This window comes from Montipora capricornis, chromosome 3 (genome assembly GCF_036669925.1).
Source record: "Montipora capricornis isolate CH-2021 chromosome 3, ASM3666992v2, whole genome shotgun sequence".
Taxonomy (NCBI): Eukaryota; Metazoa; Cnidaria; class Anthozoa; order Scleractinia; family Acroporidae; genus Montipora; species Montipora capricornis.
Window position 1 is genome coordinate 22,300,443 of NC_090885.1, and position 18,976 is coordinate 22,319,418.

Here is an 18,976-nt window from a genome sequence, read left to right on the forward strand (position 1 = left end):
TGGTCTTTACTCCTCACCCCAGAGGAAGCGAGGGAAGAAAGAACCTGGTTCAGGCTGGTCACGTGACAGTGACAAATTTTCCACCTTGAGAGGGGTCCCCGCTTTTCCGAATATTGTAGCCGCTGGTATACAAAGCTTGAAGCGTATGAAGCGTTGGCTGAAGTTTGGGTAGATCAGCCGCAATGGTTCAATGTTCGATTTCGGAGAGCAGCTATATTGGAATGTAAATCTAAAGCCAAAACAAGCTAAGTGCTTGGGAGCAGTGTATTTTGGGAGAGACGTGGTTGATGTTTTGCCTAATACATTGTTTTTAACCTATTGACAGCGCTGCTCTTTGGTAAATTTTCCCCATCTATAGTGAGCTCAGGAAAGACAAATTTACGACTTGGCAGCCCGTCTCTCTGTTTGGTTTTTGTTTTCCTCATGTCCCCGGAGCCCTTCGTTTTCTCTTGCGAAGGCCCCGTCGGCTAGGAGGAATGATTAGATCTGGGAACGAGAATGGGGAGACACGTGACCAGCTGAACAACACCATCTCTTCCTCAAATGGAGGATTATCTTTCATTGTCAGTTTGCCTTGTAAAGTATTATCCTCCATTTTGATCACTCTGTCCCAGGACTTGTGGTAGCAAATAAAAAGAAAAAAAGTAACATCGGTTGTCACGTCCTTGAAGAAACATGGCAAAGGCAGTCACGCCTTTGCAGTCAAACCTTTGCAGTCAAACAAAGGCGGCCCTTTGTTTGTTTCTCGCACAAACTGTATCTAAAAATAAATCCATTTGTAACTGCGCTGGGGCAAGACCGCAAAGTGATAGATCAACAATCTTATCGAATGCACTGTTGTGTTTAGCCCTTAACAGCCTAAATATACTACCTAGTCAACACTAGTGCTAAAAATACAGTTTATTTCAGTGAATTTGTCGCTCACTAGTTCGCAAAAAATTACCATTATCATTATCATTATCATTATCGTTGCTGAGCAAACAAAAGCCGGCTCTAGGGACTCTCCTGCGCCCATTGTTGCAGAACAATGAATGGCTGAATGTTCAGCAGTATTCTTTAATTTAGTGAGTTCAGTCATGTTAAAAATATACATGTATATTCCGTATTTACTCGAATGAGCGCCTCCCTCGAATAGCCCGCTCATTTGGGACAAAAAAGCAAATAAGCGCCGCGGTCCCATGCAATGCGGCGCTTATTCGAGGAATTAAATTTTTAAAAAATACCAAAATTAAAAAAAAATAAATAAAAAGTCACTCTAACACAGCATAGGGAGTTTCTTTGCATCAAACCGATGTTCTTCAGTTCAAAGTGATTGTATTTCATTGTTCGTCCATTAAGTAAAATGCCGATAGAGTCAAATGGTGACTATCGAAAGACGTTGCTGTTAATAATAACAATAAAAGCAAGGTGACACACGCTAACACCAACCCGGTGTGGCCAACACATCAAGCATGCGCACAACTATTTCACCCGGTCAATTAGTAGCCATGGACAGCTGTTTCGGCTTTTTGTGCCTCATCAGCATGGCGTAGCTAACATACCAGGCGGGTGTGTTCAGCACCCCTTGTTTCTGTTAATCTCCGTACATAAATATTTCGGTGTGGCGCCCTTGAATAAGCGCCGCACTTGATGCGCTTATTCGAGTAAATACGGAAGGTGGGGAGTCTTCCTGTAGGTGCGGAGTCTTCCCCGTGAGATATTGAGAAGCCGATGTTTGAGTCGTCACGCAACGCTCATCCGTTTGGTGGGGAGGAACGTTGCGTGACACACACTAGCAACTCGAATCTTGTTCTCTATTGTTCACAACTATCCTTCAATGATTAACATTACATCAGGTATGGCCGAAATATAAATATTGTTGTCAGATATTTACAAAGGACACAACGAAATTGAATACATTAACAAGTTTAAGCAAAACGTTACTGGCCACCCGTCAATGAGTAAAAAATTTACTGGTGATAAAATGGAGGAACAAGTAGTTTTGCGAGCTGGTGAGGCAGTTATCAACAGAAGAAAACTACTTCGCAGGCGTAGGGAGAATGCGGTAAATACCATTAATTTTCTTTGCAATTTTCTCTCAGTCCGTCGCTTTGACCTAAAAAGTAAGGCTGTCGACAAAAGCCTATTTAAAAAAATGAATTTAAATGACATCCGTTTTCAAAAGAGAAGCTCTAGTAACGATTTAAATCAACCTGGCAACTTCAACAGTTGATTTTTATCAGGTGGACATCGCGTGACCGGAACTTCCACTTCGGTTAGAATCGAAAGCGAACGGGAAACGCCGCGGTCTCTCGAGCGCTTTAAGTTTTAGTTGACTCATAAATAACTTTCGGATTGATGGGGCACTCTCTGGAGTTTTGGAAACAGCCGCAGTCAGGGCGCTCGATCGAGTGAAGAGAGCTGTAAAAAAAATCGCATGTTCACTCCACTGCATGCATAGAAAGAAACCCACCCGCTACTATGGTTGTTTTCAGTTCAAATGAGGCCTAGGAGGAGGAAAGGTCGGCTAATCAGCGACCAAACAATCCAATAAGCATTAGTTTCCAAGTTCAGAAAAATTCTGTCTCGCTTAAATTGTTTTGGAGTTTATCTATTTTAACAAGGAAACGATATAATTTTCAGGAATTTTCAACAAAGTTATTCCGTGATTTTGGTGATTAAGGAATTGGTAATCAAATATCTTGTTCACGAAGCTCATCGGTTCTTGCGATTTTTTGATCAGATTTACATCTTGCATTTTTCACATTTCCGCATACAGCTTCAAACATTGCGGTAAATCTCTCATTACGCATGGTCATTAAGTCATAATTGAACTATGGAGGACGTTCATATACTGAGGCCCCGTCCACACGGTATCCGGATATTTTTGAATCCGCAACTTTTTCTTTCCGGATTCAAAAATATTCCCATCCACACGTAGCGTATTCAAATCGAACTTGCCCGTCCACACGTATCCGAAACGTATCCGGATTCACTCTAGTACTCATCACTCCTCAAGGAAACAGAGGTAACAGAGCATGCGTCATAAAGAAGTAATAGTGCCCTCGGCAGCCATCTTGAAAATTGATTACCCTCTTCACCCTATAAGCTGAATTGTTTTAACCCTTGCGTAATTTAGTTGATTGCTTTGTTTGTAAATATAATTCGTTTGATTTGGTTTTTGAGAGCCAAAGTTGAAGCTTAATTGAGGATGAATCCATTTCGGACGGTTTTATCATAACTGAAAGTTCCCTTTTGCACCACAAGCATTTTTTATCGAATCTTTCTTTTATAACTAGTAATAAATGACACTACAGCTACCCCCGCTGTTAAGCCTGGTTTCCATATGATTTGCAACGGTCTGAAATCGGTCTGCGACACGGTCGTAATGGTTGGGAAAGTTGACAGACCGATCAGCAGACCGTTGCAGATCATACGGAAACCAGGCTTTAAAGTGCTACTATGATCGAAAAAAACAATTTTTATTTTTCTTTGAATATCAAGACTGAACAATAACTGATCGAAGTTTTTTAAGCCTTGATTTAAAAAAAAAAAGACACCTGTTTATTTTAAGTGGAGTTTTCCTGTTTACTGGTCCGTGAGGTGTTCTGGGGTCTAGTTGGTCATTTGAAATTGGGTGCTTTCCATTATATTATTCCTGACCATCAGGTCAGAGACCAGTGGAACTAACCAAGGAAAAATGGAACGACATATTTTCATCAAAAGTCAATTTCCAACCGGACCGAAGCGTTCCATTTACTTTTCGACCGAAATTTTGGTTAGATCACGCGCACAGTGAGGTGGACTGGAAACGATGATTTTCGTAAAGGGAACACCACGTTTCGGTCGGACCGGACCCACCGGCCATGACCGATCAAAGAGGACCACCTCCAGAGGTGGTCCCAAATATTCCGGTGGGACTGGATCGAAACGGACCCTACCATTTGACTTCAGCCCGAAATTTCCGGAAATTTTGGCTTAGTGGAAAACACTCGCAGTTATGTTAAGTCGACGCCATGTGCTCGATTTTTAGTTAATGTTTGACTAGGCTTTTTACTGGGTTGCCTATGGGCAAACCCAGTCGAGGTCTGCGTTTAGGTAGTTTGTTTTATTATTTATTTATTTTTTATTTTTGACTTTAATATACCACATTTTGGCGAGGAAAGAATCGACCCCGGGTGCACAAGCACGAATGAGCAAACTTAATTGAATTCTAAAATGCCCACGTTTGGTTAACTAGATGGGTATAACGAATCCGAAGATTGGCGCCATTACATCGAGCGGGTCAATCACTTCTTTGAAGCCAACGAGATCACTGATCCTGACAAGAAAAGATCTATTTTCCTGGTAAGTGTGGGAGCCAAAACCTACAAACTAATACGAAGTTTGGCTCCCCCTCCGGACGATCCAAAAAACAAAAACTATGAGGAACTGGCGAAATTTGTACAAGATCATTTTATGTCGAGGCCATCCCTTATTTTGCAGCGATTCAAGTTTAACACTCGCTCTCAACAACCTGGTGAGACTATTGCAATATTTATAGCCGAGTCGAAGCACCTTGCAGAACATTGTGAACTTCGTACGACTTGGGATGAAATGCTACGTGAAAGGATAGTGTGTGGTGTCCGCGACCTAAGAATACAACGTAGATTACTAGTTGAGCCTAAATTAACCCTAAAGCGGGCAATTGATCTCGCCCTTGCAATCGAAGCCGCGGATAAGGATGCTTCAGAGATTCAGAAAGGTGATTCGAAAGAAGGGACTCCTTTGCTCAACAAAGTTGATGCGAAATTTGCAAAGGGTGACGATCTAAAGCGTTATCGTCGTGATGGCAAGCACCTCACAAGGAACTGTCATTTTAAGGATGCCAAATGGTATGCGTGCGGCAAATTGTTCCATTTATCTCTGCATGGTGTGCCAAGCAAAAAAGAAAGAGAACCCGCCAAAATAAAACAATGGCAAGAAGGAGGGCAATCCTCAGTCTGATCACCTATTGATAGGTGAGACGAATGCTTCAAAAGGGGAGAATTTAGATCCCAGGGAGTATTCCTTGTTTACTTTTGGCAGGGCAGTAAAAACTCCTTTCCATACAGAGTTGATATGAACATTGTGAGCATCCCCTGGAAATGGAAGTTGACACAGGGGCTTCACTGTCAGTGATTAGCGAGAAAACCTATGCGAACTTGGTTTCAGGAAGAAGAGCACTTCCATTGGAGGCATCAGGAGTTGTCCTTTGTCTTTATACCGGAGAAGAGGTCAAGCCAAAAGGGTCCTGTATGGTTGATGTAGCAGTACTGCCTACCATTTATTGGTTGTTTGTGGAGAAGGGCCATCTCTGCTTGGAAGGGATTCGCTGGGAGTAATTAAACTGAACTAGCCAGGCGCAGTCCTGGCCCATGTTATGGAAGATGGCCCAGAAAAACCAATATTGTGTATGCCTCATGAACACTCTCACCAGCAGAGGGAGGCTATGGAAACTTGAATAAAAAAGCACTAGCGGTGGTCTTTGCTGTGAAAAAGTTCCATGAGTTTCTTTAAAGTGGTACTATGATCAAAAAATCATTTCCTTTTTTTCTTCAGATTTTGAAAGCGTGTTCGCTTAACACCTAACTGGCAAAATTTTGAGCTTTGAGTTTTATCCAAAGGCTGTTTATTTTGATTGTAAGTTTTGGATTTCATGGTCCGCCATTACTCACGTTCAAAACTGGCCGATTGGACCTCAGAGGGTTGGATCTAGAGAAAATGACGTCATTTACTCACTAGCTTAAAATTTCAGCGTGTAAACGCAATTTATTATATATGCAAAACACGGGTCGAAAAGTCTGAAAGCCCGAAGCTCCCGTGCTGCATGTTAATTAGGCCGCGTACACACGCATTGCATTCTTAAACTAGTGAGTGTTTGACGTCATTTTCTCCTCGACCCAGCTCTCTCAAGATTTTAAAGTTAGTAATGGCGGACCAATAAATAAGAAAATTCCAGCTAAAATAAACAGGTGTCTTTTTAAAATCAGAACTTAAAACTTGGATGAGTTAGTGTTTAGTTAACATAGTTTTGAAATCCAAAGGAAAAACAATTTTTTTTTTTGGTCGTAGTACCACTTTAAGGTCGTTATTTCAAGATTTACACTGACCATAAACCTCTTTTAGGGCTACTTAACCCCGGAACGCGCCTCTCCATTAATGGCCTCAAGCAGGATGCAGCGATGTTCTTTAACTTAACTTGCATACGAGTATGAATTGGTTTACCGTCCTGGTCTTCAGAATGACAATGCAGATGCTCTTAGTCGTCTTCCTCTCCAGGATGTCCCAGAGACCACAACAGTTCCCGGAAATATAGTTCACCTCTTAGAGACCATTAATTCCAGCCCAGTGGATGTGAGCAAAGTGAAGTTATGGACAGCCCATGATCCAGTCATTTCTCAGCGTCCTGCAGTTTATTCTCCATGGATGGCCTATGACAGTTGAAGCAGAAGCACCGCTAAAACCTTATTTTGCCAGGAAAGAGTAGCTGAGTGTGCATGCAGGCTGTGTTCTGCGAGGTTCCCGTGTCGTGATACCCCCTCAGGGGAGAGAAGAAGTATTGAACTTACTGCACGAATCTCACCCAGGTATTAAGATGACGAATCTTTGCAGGAGCTATGTTTGGTGGCCGAGAATGGACGCGCGGCTGGATGAAAAGGTGAGAAGTTATCAAGTGTGCCAAAGCCACCAAAAGACCCCGCCTTGTTCTGCATTGCATCCCTGGGAATGGCCGTGCCGTCCTTGGTCTCGGATACATGTCGACTACGCAGCAGGCCCCTTCATCGGGAATATGTTCTTGCTGATTATTGATGCTCAATCAAAATGGATGAATATCCATTGTGTGACTTCCGCCAGCTCCAGTGACACTGTCGAGAAGATGAGGGCAACCTTCGCTACCCATGGCTTACCAGACATGGTAGTGTCAGATAATGGGTCTTGTTTTACAAGTAGTGAAATCAAGTCATTCCTTCAGAAAAATGGCATCAAACATGTTACTTCTGCACCCTACCACCCAGCGTCAAACGGCCTCGTGGAGGGAGCCGTACAAACTTTCAAACTAGGGATGAGGAAGCGAGGTGATGGCACTGTCGACACCAAGTGAGCTCGTTTTCTGTTGTGCTACCGTATTACCCCTCACAGCACCACTGGTGAATCACCTTCCCAGCTACGATGGGGGCGAAGTTTGAGGTTCCATCTGCTCCTACTACGACCAGAGGTAGGAACAAAGTTCCATGCAGCACAGTCAAGGCAAAAGAAACAACATGGTCAACACAGCCAGATGCGTCGAGTAGAAGTTGGGGATGCTGTAAATGTGCGTAACTACTCCGGTTGTCCTAAGTGGATCCCAGGGACCGTGATCCAAGATATTGGCCCGTTGTCTGCAAGAGTGGAGCTGCAAGATGGAACCCTTGGTTCGTAGACACCACGACCGGTGAGCTACCCGTCCGGCGGGAGACCCTTCCCCCGGGCTACCAGCCTTTGTTCCAAATCCCCTGGTGGAGGAAACTGGGAATCCAGGATTTTTCGAGCATAATGTGAACAGTCCCGAAATCACCCATGAAGGAAGAGAATTACCAAGCGGACAGGCCACTTAGTCAGGACAGGAAACCCCAGCAAGACGCTATCCATCGAGGGATCGTATACTACACGTATCCCATCCAGAGAGAGTAGAAATACTCTCAGTCGCTTCATGCTACGGAAACCGGAGACAAGCGCGGGCCTGATGGGCCTTTCTAGGCTCGTAACAGAGACTTTACCTTACTCACCGATTCCATGCTACCCCTGATCAAGCAAATCGAGAGTTTTTTCTGCCCTACTGACTGTATATTACAACTGTAAGTACTTATTAATATAAGCGCGAGCTCCTAGAGTGCCTTCTTTCACCTTCTGGGCGAAATCCCTTCGGGGGCAATAAACATCTATATCATCCGTTGTACGTCACCATTAACAATACAACTGGTGCATGTGTTAATGCTTTCCGAGGCAGGGTCACAGGAAAATGTTGCGTGACGTTATCACGACGTTTACACTGAGACAAGTTGTTTTCAATGGAAGGGTCACGCGCCCACCCTATTTGATTTAGAGCGGGAAAGAAGACGCGCCGTCGTCTGTGTCCAGTGTTGTTTACAAACATGGCGAACTCTCTTTAAAGTGTCAGAGAAGCACTTGTTTTTGCTTATGTTGACGATATTATCGACGATGAAGAATTTGCAGTTCTTCAGCTGCGGAAGCGACTGAAATGAGTGTACGAAGACGTCGAGCTCGTCTCGAGAACTTCAAGTTCTTCAATCCCAAGAGCGCCTGTTGAAATCGTATGTAGTAACAATTGCAGGATTGATGATCTAGTGTCTCAGGTCGCTGACCTGAGAGGTAGTCTTGAATTTGGTCAGCATGACATTGCTGAAAACAAAACTATGATTGAGATGATTGACGTGAAAGGGCAGTCAGCTGCCAATGAGATCAAGACGATTCATTGTTGCAGCAAAGCAATTTGCCAGAGAAAGTAACCTATCGAAAATCAAAGCCGAAGAAACAATATACGCATTGAAGGCACAGCGTAGGACTCGGGAGACTGAACTTGAAAGAATACGGAAATCAAACTGAAGGAAATGTTCGCTCAGCCGAAGTTGAGGCTAATAGAGTCATCGCCATTAATCGAACGTGCACATCGAACAGGGAAGGGGAATTTAAAAACCGATGATACTCCAAAATCCAGGACAGTTATTTGTAAATTTTATGACTCAGGAACACAAGAGAGATCATCCTTAAGAAAGCAAGACGAATCAAGCCTCCTGGTACCCTGCGAGCAGTTGGTCTCTCCTACGCTTCCCGAGAGAGGAACCACTGCGAGCAACTGTTTGATTTTCCATCGAGCATGTGCGAAGTACGTCACACCCCACGTGATCTATTTGAAATCACTTCGTCTTATTTCGCGGGAAATCACAATACAGCAGGCTCGCCCAAACGCAGTAGTTACGTAGCTGAACGCACGCGGAAGCACCAAAACGCAAACACAAGCACTCACACGCAAGCACATACACGCACGCACGCACCCACACACACCACGACTGCAATAAACTAAGTTCAATACTGAGCAAAATAATATTTGTAAAGTGCCTTTTTAAAAAGACGTTTAGATGAAATACTACGAACAGAAAGAGGGAGGTCATTCCAATAGTATTTACCAACAACGGTGGGACAAAACTTCCTTATATTAATTCTAAATTGGGGAACAAATAACTGTTGGGTAGATGCACTTCGTGGGGAATAATTATGACGCTCAGATACGAGAGATGATGAAAAGTTACAACTCTTATTGTCACAAATATGTTCATACATAAATAAAAACGTATACAAGTTAACAATTTCACGCAATTTAAGTAAACCTAAATTAACATAGTGAGGGGTAACAGAGTCTCATAAAGGAACATCATTCATTATTCTTACTACTTTATTCTGTAATCGGATGAGTTCAGATAATGGGCTATCATAAGTATTACCCCATAGGAGACATCCATATATGAGATATGGGTAGACAAGAGAATAATAAATATTAATTAAACACTGATTTCCTAAAATACGCTTGATCTTGGTCATTATATTAACATTCTTACTCACTTTATCACAGACATAATCTATATGATTATGCCACGACAAGTGACTATCGATAAAAATTCCAAGGTATTTGAAACAGGAAACTTGCTCTAAGCACTGACCTGCCAATATTAATGGTGGTAATAGATTATAGTTAATTTTCTGTCGAGGTTGAAAGACAATGTACTTGGTTTTTTTTTAAAGTTTAAAGTTAGTTTATTAACACATAGCCATTTATTAATGCTAGGTAATTCTAAATTTATTTGTAGTAGAAGTTCATCTATACTTATATCTGAAGCAGTTAGAGAAGTATCATCAGCGAATAATCTCATAGAAAAGAAATTGGAAGCCTGAGGAAAGTCATTTATATAAATCAAAAATAGTAGAGGTCCTAAAATCGATCCCTGTGGTACACCTGAGGAAATATGCATAGTAGTAGAAGCAACACCATTTTAAAAAACTCCGGCTTTGCTTTCTTTTGCTAAGGTATGATTTAAACCAATTCATAAGAGAATTTTGAATACCATAGTATGATAATTTGGATAGCAATGCAATATCGAATGATTAACAGTGTCAAATGCTTTACTCAGGTCGAGAAATATTGTTATAGCATAGCTAACTTGATCAAGAGATGTAGATATTTCCTCAATAAGATCAACAAGGCAGTCCATTGTAGTATATTACCTGGCTTGAAACTATATTGATTGGAAATAATAATATTTTCTATTGAAAAGTAATGGATAAGCTGGTTATATATACATTTCTCAAAAAATTTAGTTAACACTGATATGGATCTACAGGAACTATAATTATCACAAAGTAAACGAGAACCCTGTTTAAAGATAGGTACCACTCTAGCAATTTTTAGATTATCTGGAAATATCCCTTGCTTAATTAGACAAGTTAACAATATATGTCAAAGACGAATTGGCAAGATTGTGTATTCCTTGGGACAAACTTGCTGTTAGAGATAGACCTCATGTTGTTCACGTTTCTACCGAATCATCATTAAGTAGCTTAACTCGTCAACAAATGTCAGTCATGCGTAATATTACTGATACTATCCGTCCAAAGTCTTCATGTGGATCTGTTTACGAGCTGTTAACAAAAATCATAAGGCTCTTCAATGTGGCAACTGCATGTTCTGGATCCACTGCAGATGCAATGGTTTGACGACAAATGATTATTGTCGATTTCAATCAAGTGTACGGTAAGGTGTTGTATTGGTATTATAGTACTGAATTGCGTCTCCTCTATGTTCCTCTTTCCCACCATTGACAATTATGAATTCTAATAGCCTCATGAATTGTAGGATGCCTTCTCACGGGTAGCTACAAAACAATGACCGAATATCCAAAAACGAAGACCCCTTCAAATTAGTTTTGAAATCACTTGAAACTAACTGGGACATGGTTCTCGACTGAAGAAGAACAAACCCTAGAAACATCAAAATTTGCGGTTTTCAAAGAATTTGACCCGCAGGGTGTTTGTTTTGTAGACAAGAAAACGAAGACCCATTCAAAAAAAGAATTCAAGGCGCTTGATATCGTTCAAAACAACATTCTCTTCTAGACAGTTCACAGTTAGTTCCAAGTCCAAATCATTGCAAGAAGAAATGTCTTTCAAGGCGAAGGAGTGAAAGGATCCTCGCACTTCAGTCTGGACAATTTAAGCAATTGTCTCTTGTAGACACAAAAAATTCAGGTGACTGGAACAGGATCCGAACCCATGACAAGTGCGAGGTTCGACCAACTTTGAACGGTCTTCCAACTAGCTTAACTCATCTTCTTAAATTTGTAGAGCCGGGTATGGAGGCGCCATGTTGGTATACTGCTGAAGTACACCAACATGGCCGGAAACCTGTACTGAGAAAAGTTTCTGCTGTATAATGAGCTAGCAAACATTCGTATAGACACGTCTCCTGGTATATTGGCTGTTTAGGCCACAAAGACACGAGGGAAATCGATGTTTTTATATGCAACTGGCATGTTTTTCGAAAGCCGTCAACATGTCACGAATTGTGAAAAACTCTGAAATTCAACTGAAGTGCTCCAATTTCGAAACGAAGCACGGTACCGAGCTGAAAACATGCAAACAGATATATTTTTAAAACCTCTTGAAGCTGATCAAGATAAAAACTCAAAAGGCTCTTTAGTTTTGTATTTTATTTTTTTGTGATGTCATGTGCAACGCAAGAATTGGAGTCTTCGAGGTAACCTCTCTGATACCGACACTTCGGTCTATCCCTTTGGTGTCTGTATTAGAGAGGTTCGACTGTACATGTATGTACGCATACACTGTTTATGTCGTAGCTCCTACCTATGCCATCACGGTGGAAACCCTTAACAGGGTTCTTGTTAAATTGTATCCTTGGTGCACCAACTTAATCCTCCTTCCGGAATGACTGAGGGTGCGCTTTGTTTTTGGGAAAGTCCGGAAACGGATTCTTGAATCCATTAACGGATTTTGCGTTTTTTCGGCGAAATCCAAAAACGGATTATAAATCTAAAGTACCCACACTCGAGGAGGATACTTCTGATCACATCTAAATCCGGATTTTTGAGATTCACCACTTAAGCGTTTTCTTGGGTAAGGATTTGAAAAAAGTATTCTTGACAGGTGCCGTGCATGACAGTTTACCCGAAATGTTCTTCTCGCGCCATTGTTACAGGACGATCGAAGACACGAATAGGTCGAAAATCATGGTTAGGTTTCCTGCAAATTTCACACGAGAAATCACACTAAGAGTTTCTTGACAGCAATAATAATGTTAGCATCTTTCCTACAGCTAAAACTGAAGTGAACTTTTTACCGATCGCTAACGTATTTATCTTTTGTGGTGGCACTTTCATTGAAGAATTTCTCCAAAACAAACCAGTGAACCGCTATTTTTTTTATTGCACGCAACTCTGGGTTTGTTTGTTTGCGTTGTAACGGAAAATAATCCTTTTTCGGATTTTGCGTTTTTTTTTTATTTTCCCAAAAAAAACGCACCTTGAGTTTATGCTACTCCGGCGCAAGGAGTCTTAAAGAAGTGAGCTCAACTAGAAGTCCCGGTGTAGAGATAGGGTGCCTCTAGTGTTCATGTTGTATTTTTTTCTATTGGGATCATCCATTTCTTTAGCCACTGCTACTGACTTGGATGATATCAACTCACTCCTATCTAGATCAATTTTTTGTTGTTCGTAAATCTCAACTTTTTTCTATTCTGTACTTGTGTTGTTTTGAGTTGAGTTCGAATACATTACCTTGTGTCTTGTTAGTTGTCGAGAAGTGTGCTTCATCAGAATATTCAATTTCTGACTAAGTAACTCGTTCCTATGCCATTCAACCATCCAAAATCTTTTTACTCTAAAACGTAATATTGTTTTTTTTCTCTCTTGCTAGGCAACTGTTGGTTCGGATTCTAACTGGTTCAAAACTATGCTCTTCGTATCTCCCAGTGCACCACTGAGTACCCTTCAAAAGTTTACAGTGCGGTCTGCGTTCATTGCCTACTTTGCAAGTGGTTTACTATGCACGGCTTTCCCAGATATTATCAATTTTGCATTTTACAGCATGAAGGGAACCGGTCGTGACATTGATTATTTTCGGCTAAACGGCGTCGCACTTTCTCAAATTGGGTTCTTTTACATTGTAACTGGGAAGTCCCATGCCAAGGTTGCCGGAAACGGTGCGATTTTGGGAACTGTGCCAGAGAGACTGTTTTTTATCCCGGGGGCTTTGATATGGATGTACCAACAGTCGATGGTACCTCTCTTATTCGCCACAGCATTCACAGCGCTTGATGCATCATTTGCCCTCATAACCTACATCATCTGGTACCAGAATACACCTGGTGCTTCGCCCCTGAAGTGTCTAAAGGAGATAGGAGATGTTATGCTGCCGACCTTTAGGCCCATGCGAAATTGGTCTTCAAACTGCACACAGCTTATCAGCTATTTGCAAATGGCGGTTTCGCTTGCCTTTGCGTTCAAACCGGAGGTTGCTCGAGACTTGTTGGGTCTGGAACCGTTCGGAGAGGTTTCCAAGGGCATGATTGCTGTCTACTTCATGTCGAATATCGTGATTGGCTGGCTACAGGTCCTGGGAGCTGGAAATGGAAGTGGTTCTTCTCCTATTGCTGCGGTCTTTTACCGGCTTGTATGGAACGTCCCTTTGTTTGCGATTCTGTTTTACTTTGAAGCCATCGAGCGAGGATTTGCTGTAGCAGTAGTTGTTGCGGATTCTATTGGGGGACTACTCATAGTGTTATGTCTTTATAAAGATTCTTTGCAATCTAAAAAGATGAATTAAGCCCCGCATTATAGACTGAGTTGCTCGAGGCAGGTTTGTACTAAACCAAGGGTAAAGGGGAACCCTCAAACTATTTTAGCATTGCTTTAGTGGTAGCCAGTCGTTTCAGCGATGAGCCATAATTAGCCCGCGGGTTGCTCGACGTTTGGTCAGCACTAGCTTTCGTTAAATACCATGACAACCTCTCGATTTCAAATTATCAGTACTTATCCAGATTGGCGCTGCCTATGCCTCAAGCAACTCGACCCAGTTAACGTCCTAAATCGTTTCAGATCTCTGAGTTGTTCGATTATAGTTACGTTTAGTTTCGGGCTTTGTCAAATTGCAAGTTCGGCTTGGAATTGATTTACTCAGGGTTTGTGATAAGTTCTTAGCACTGATTTCAAGACAAGGGTTGGGATAAGGTTTAGACCTAGATGATCATTAGATGACCAAACACGTTAGCGAAATGGATATCGGCGAAACCACCTCAAACTTTCGAAAGAAAAAAGGTGCACTTTTTATCAACGGAGACCGCCGGAAAATAAGAATGTAGTCTATAGTCACCAACAACGATAAAAGTGTACTGAAGGCATTTTTTACGTCTGGAACTGAGATTGAAAATGGATTGAAAGAAAAAAAAAACTTTTTCTTCAAAGTTGAAAATCGTTTCTGGTTTTCCAAAAATATAGAAAAATAGCTAGGAATTTAACATGCAAAATAAAAGAAACACTGTTGATTAGAGATTTAAACCCTACCCTAAATGAATAAGGAAGCAGCAAAAAGCTGTATCTTTACTAACTAGCATCAGTCCGGTTTATTTCCCTTTTTTTCTTTCATTTACTATTATTTGTCGCATTAATTGTCTTTGAACCATTAATTAGTTACTTATGCTACACAAAAAAAGTTCAAATTTGTAGTTAACGGTCACTTCTGAAGATGGTTGTCGAAGCATACCAAACGTTAAGTAAATAATTTCAAACAGCGCGCTTGTTTATGTTTGTCACTGCTGTTTGCGTCCTATCTTTGATTAACAAGCTGAGATGACCAAAGAAAAAGAGTTAACACCCAATTAAATAGGCCTAAACCGGCCAGACTTAGTATTTTACTCTGTCTAACGCTAAACGATTTTACTCGTCAGTGGGGAACCCCCGGGCGTCAGTGGGTTAATTTCACATGTATTGTTGGTTTTCACTCACGTGATCAACAGCCATGTTTTTTTTAACGAAAAAAAAAAGTTTTCGTGACGACACCAAAGTTATGCTGGGGAGCCGGCTTAACACCAACATGGCCGTCGTTTCTTTGTTTAGTGGCACCTACATGGCAGGCGTAAAGTTATGTGAAAACCGAGAATAGCTCTTATTATATGACTAGCTCCGTGAGCGGGCAAGATGAACCAAATCGCGCGCTGTGATTGGCTACCCGAGCGGGCAAGATGGAGCTATCTTGCCCGCTCGGGATTTCTCGCTTGGTCCCGCAAGATCGAAGAGCATATTTTGGTGTTTTAAGCCATATAATAAATCCTTTTATTGACCAAGCTTGCTCGGTCAAGATGGTTAGATATTGGCCTCGTTCTTTTTTTGCGTAATTATGGACCGACACGAAGTCGAGGTCCATAAACACGCAAAAAAAGAACGAGGCCAATATCCAGCAATCTTAACCGAACAAGCTTGGTCCATAATCCATATATCTTGTTCGAGTAAAATTTCATTTCTTTGAGTTATCCAAAATGTTATCTGCGTGATCGGTAGATACAAAAAGGTACAACCACTCAGCGTGACAGTGCCCCTTCATTGAACGTGTCCAAACCCTTTCGGTTGACATGGCATTTAAGTTGGTTTCAGTTCTTAACCCTGCATCGGCTATATTCGTTGTGATCAACATTTACGACGCATTGACGGAGTAATCAACAGCAATCATTTCCATGATTTGTGAAGAATCACATTATATGACACATTGTAAGTTACATGAATTACGCCGAAGATGTGCGGAGAGACAGCTTTCAAAAGTTGAACAAGACCAAGAGTGGACGCCAGTGGTCGGTGTTTCCGAGTACATGTAATGAAGCTTCAGAAAGACATGAGCGAAAGCTGATCACAGTGAATACCAGAATAAACCTATTTAAATATTCTGTTCTTCTTCGGGTTTCTCTTCTCATATGTTTTACATAAAGTGCGAAGGCACACCGAGCTGACCGAGCACTGCTATTTTTTGGACTTTCGTAAAACTTTCGACACCATACAATGGGATTACCTAAAAATGTCTTTACAGCGATTTACTTTGGTCCTGATCATGTTATAAATTGGTTTAATGTAATTCACCAACAAGTCTCAAGTTGTTTGTTACACAATGGACATGCATCGAATTTTTTTCTGCTCGAAAGAGCTGTTAAACAATGATGTCCATTGTCTGACCTCCTCTTCATAATTGGTCTCGAGCAAGAGAAATATTTTCTCTTGTGCTGAACTTTTTGTTTACATAAACTTTGTCAACTGAATCCAACTCTGTCACCAGTCTATAGTTCTTTACATCCAATTTGTCATCCTTTCAAAAATCATGAAAGGTCCTTAATTTTTGGCAAGATTGGGTCGATCTTCATCGTCCTTAATTTAAATAAATGCGTACCCTTGATGAGTTCCACTGTTTAGCTTAAGTGGAAGCAAAAAAAGACAAACAAGAAGAAAAACTATTTTTAAAGCTCCGTGCGTCCTAGCCTGCGAACACAGACGTATTTCCGGCGGTACGCTACTTTTCGGGGGAGAGAAACGACCGCCGGAAATACGTCTGCGTTCGCAGGCTAAGTGCGTCCTTTCAGGATTCCATTAACCGTTTCCCCCCCACTGGCACAGGCGTCAATAAATGTGGGCTCCTGCAGCTTGCTGTTCTTCTCGGTTTGCCAACTATTATCTCCATAGCTGAGAGCGAGCGCTTTACAAAACATTTATAGCCTGCGCGCAGCCAGACATGTAACTCGAAACCTAGGCCTGCAATGCAGGCTAGACATTTTAACGGATGCGGTCAGTGAGAACAAATAAACCTTAATTGCTCTTGACCATTAAGATTTAATGACTACCTGCGGCGAATGTAAACGTCAGAGCACGTTATTATTGTACTTACTTACTATTATACATGTAATTTGTAAATCAACAACGGCAAAATTAAAATTGTTTTTGCTTGAATAACTCGCAATCTTTTCTTTGAGGCTGTTAGTCGCGTCGCAATAATCATTCTGACCTATCAATCATTGAAGTTGGGGATCGATTACGCGCGTCAGGAAATGGCTTGGGTGAATTTTAGTTAGTTCCTTCCTTTCCGCTAGCGTAATCCTAGCAAAAGTTGTTAACATAATTTGCTCCCGGCACATCGAAATCGCCGACCCGGAAAATATTTTAAAATAAAATAAAAAAGATAATTTTAGCAATGTGTAAAGTTTTCATGAACTGGATGCAACTGTCAATTCGCCTGATTTGATTAAGGTAAAGCATCAGTTTTTTTTTTGCGAGCCATGCATTCAATATTGTTCTCAAGCGGTTGATTTATCAAGCAAAACTGTATCTTCTATGGTGTTGTTAGTGACTTTGTTACAACGCCTGCCTGCGGCTTTTCGGTTCACTTGTCTATTAATGAGAATTCGAATCGTTCGTCCAACAATGATATAAATATTCGACGGCTTCGTTCGTTCTAAATTCCTTCAAAAACTCAAAACTCAAAACTATGTTAAGTGTCTCTTAATTTGATTATAAAAGAGTACTTTATGTGGAGGGGAAAATGAGGATTTAGTAAGGACCTGAATGACGTGCGTGTAAATTCTCTCAACATCTCACTCTTGTTTGATCCTTCCACGTTTCGTTGACTCGTCGGTCTTCCGTTGTTGTCCAAGTGTAAATTTATTCTTAGTAGTTCGTTCACATTGGAAGCTCTCACATTGATATCTCCATCCCTTAAGGTACTGTAACTACACCTTAATTACTTGTGAGTCGAAAAGCTAGATCTCAAACGATAAAGCTTGTGTAAATATTGAACGACAATGTCAACAATAATTCTGTACGCACACAAAGATGTGTGACGAAGCGCCTTGCTGTGTAATATCGTTATGGTAGATGCGAAACTAACGTTATATAAACGCGTCTTAAATTGATGAGGAATTGTACTTTCCCGTTGTCTATATGATGAAAAAATTCGTGAGAGTATTTTTAACCGTTCGTCAAAACCGGATTGTGTGACTTGACCTTCGATCGCTGTTCCTCTTTAATTTAAAATCTGTTTCCCACAACTGTTTTTCTTGAACATGTTTGTTCATTTCTAAAACCTAACTTTTATACACATCATGGTTCAGCGTGGGTTTCAAGAATTTAAGGCAGGCTCTCCAAAAAAAATCCATATGATCCTCAAAAATTACGCTCTTCGAAAACGCAGCGCTAACTTTTCGAGTACGTAGTTACTCGGTTATCAGAAACACCGGTCTCATCAATGATTCTAAATTTTCATAAACAAACATCGAGCTTTTTATTTTGTGGTTATATCTTGAAATTTGTTTACGAAACAATTGAGAAATTAAATGTACGAACTCCCGGTGATTTTATTTGCTTAAGCACTTATCGTACAATATTTTTTGTTATACCTCCCAACTCAAATACGTTTTCTGATTGGAGGAGAACGTGTCACGTGTCATTGGTCAAAACACCATGACGCCCTACAGAGGGCGAACAAAACTTCATGACGCCCTAGGGCAACAAAAACTTGAACTTTCGACTCACACGTGATCAGGTCGTGCACCTTCGAAACGGCGGCAAATCTGTACGCCAGCCGACGTCAAGCAAATAATTTTTATCTGTGTATTGTTCTATTTTGAGTTGGGAGGTATAACAAAACACTTAATGACTGGCTCCTCGGGAAACAGTGAGTTTTGTTTCCCCTCGACCTCAATGTTTCCCTCGGCTTCGCCTCGCGGAACATTGAGGGTCTCGGGGAAACAAAACTCACTGTTTCCCTTGGGGCCAGTCATTAAGTGCTTAATATTGGATAGCCATCAGGCAAGTCTGAGATGATGATAATAATAATAATAATAATAATAATAATAATAATAAATCCTGACTCAAAAGTCACA

At 41.1% G+C, this 18,976-nt stretch overlaps 2 protein-coding genes across 5 annotated transcripts in view; both read left to right on the forward strand.

The window, feature by feature from the left end:
• Nucleotides 1-1,830: 1,830 nt before the first annotated feature.
• On the forward strand, nt 1,831-14,974 carry LOC138042567 (uncharacterized). Of its 3 annotated transcripts, none has more exons than XM_068888502.1 (2): nt 1,831-2,044; nt 12,982-14,974. In XM_068888502.1, the coding sequence occupies exons 1-2, from the start codon at nt 1,937-1,939 to the stop codon at nt 13,888-13,890; spliced, it is 1,017 nt and encodes a 338-aa protein (XP_068744603.1). In that variant the 5' UTR covers nt 1,831-1,936; the 3' UTR covers nt 13,891-14,974. The 3 variants fall into 3 exon arrangements, with proteins under 3 accessions (XP_068744603.1, XP_068744604.1, XP_068744605.1); XM_068888503.1 differs by lacking the exon at nt 1,831-2,044 and adding an exon at nt 10,508-10,809; XM_068888504.1 differs by lacking the exon at nt 1,831-2,044 and adding an exon at nt 10,514-10,804.
• Nucleotides 14,975-17,699: 2,725 nt separating this feature from the next.
• Nucleotides 17,700-18,976, forward strand: part of LOC138040922 (synphilin-1-like) — a 28,109-nt gene continuing 26,832 nt past the window's right edge. The window contains exon 1 of one of the 2 annotated variants that reach the window (XM_068886649.1): nt 17,700-17,815. The gene's annotated coding sequence lies outside the window, so the exon portion shown is untranslated. The remainder of the gene's footprint in view (nt 17,816-18,976) is intronic. The other variant, XM_068886650.1, reaches the window with a different exon arrangement.

Coding starts and splice junctions, on each gene's coding strand:
- LOC138042567 (XM_068888502.1), top strand. CDS start 1,937: ATGAGTAAAAAATTTACTGGTGATAAAATGGAGGAACAAGTAGTTTTG. Junction 2,045..12,981: donor GCAGGCGTAGGGAGAATGCG/GTAAATACCATT, acceptor CTCTCTTGCTAG/GCAACTGTTGGTTCGGATTC.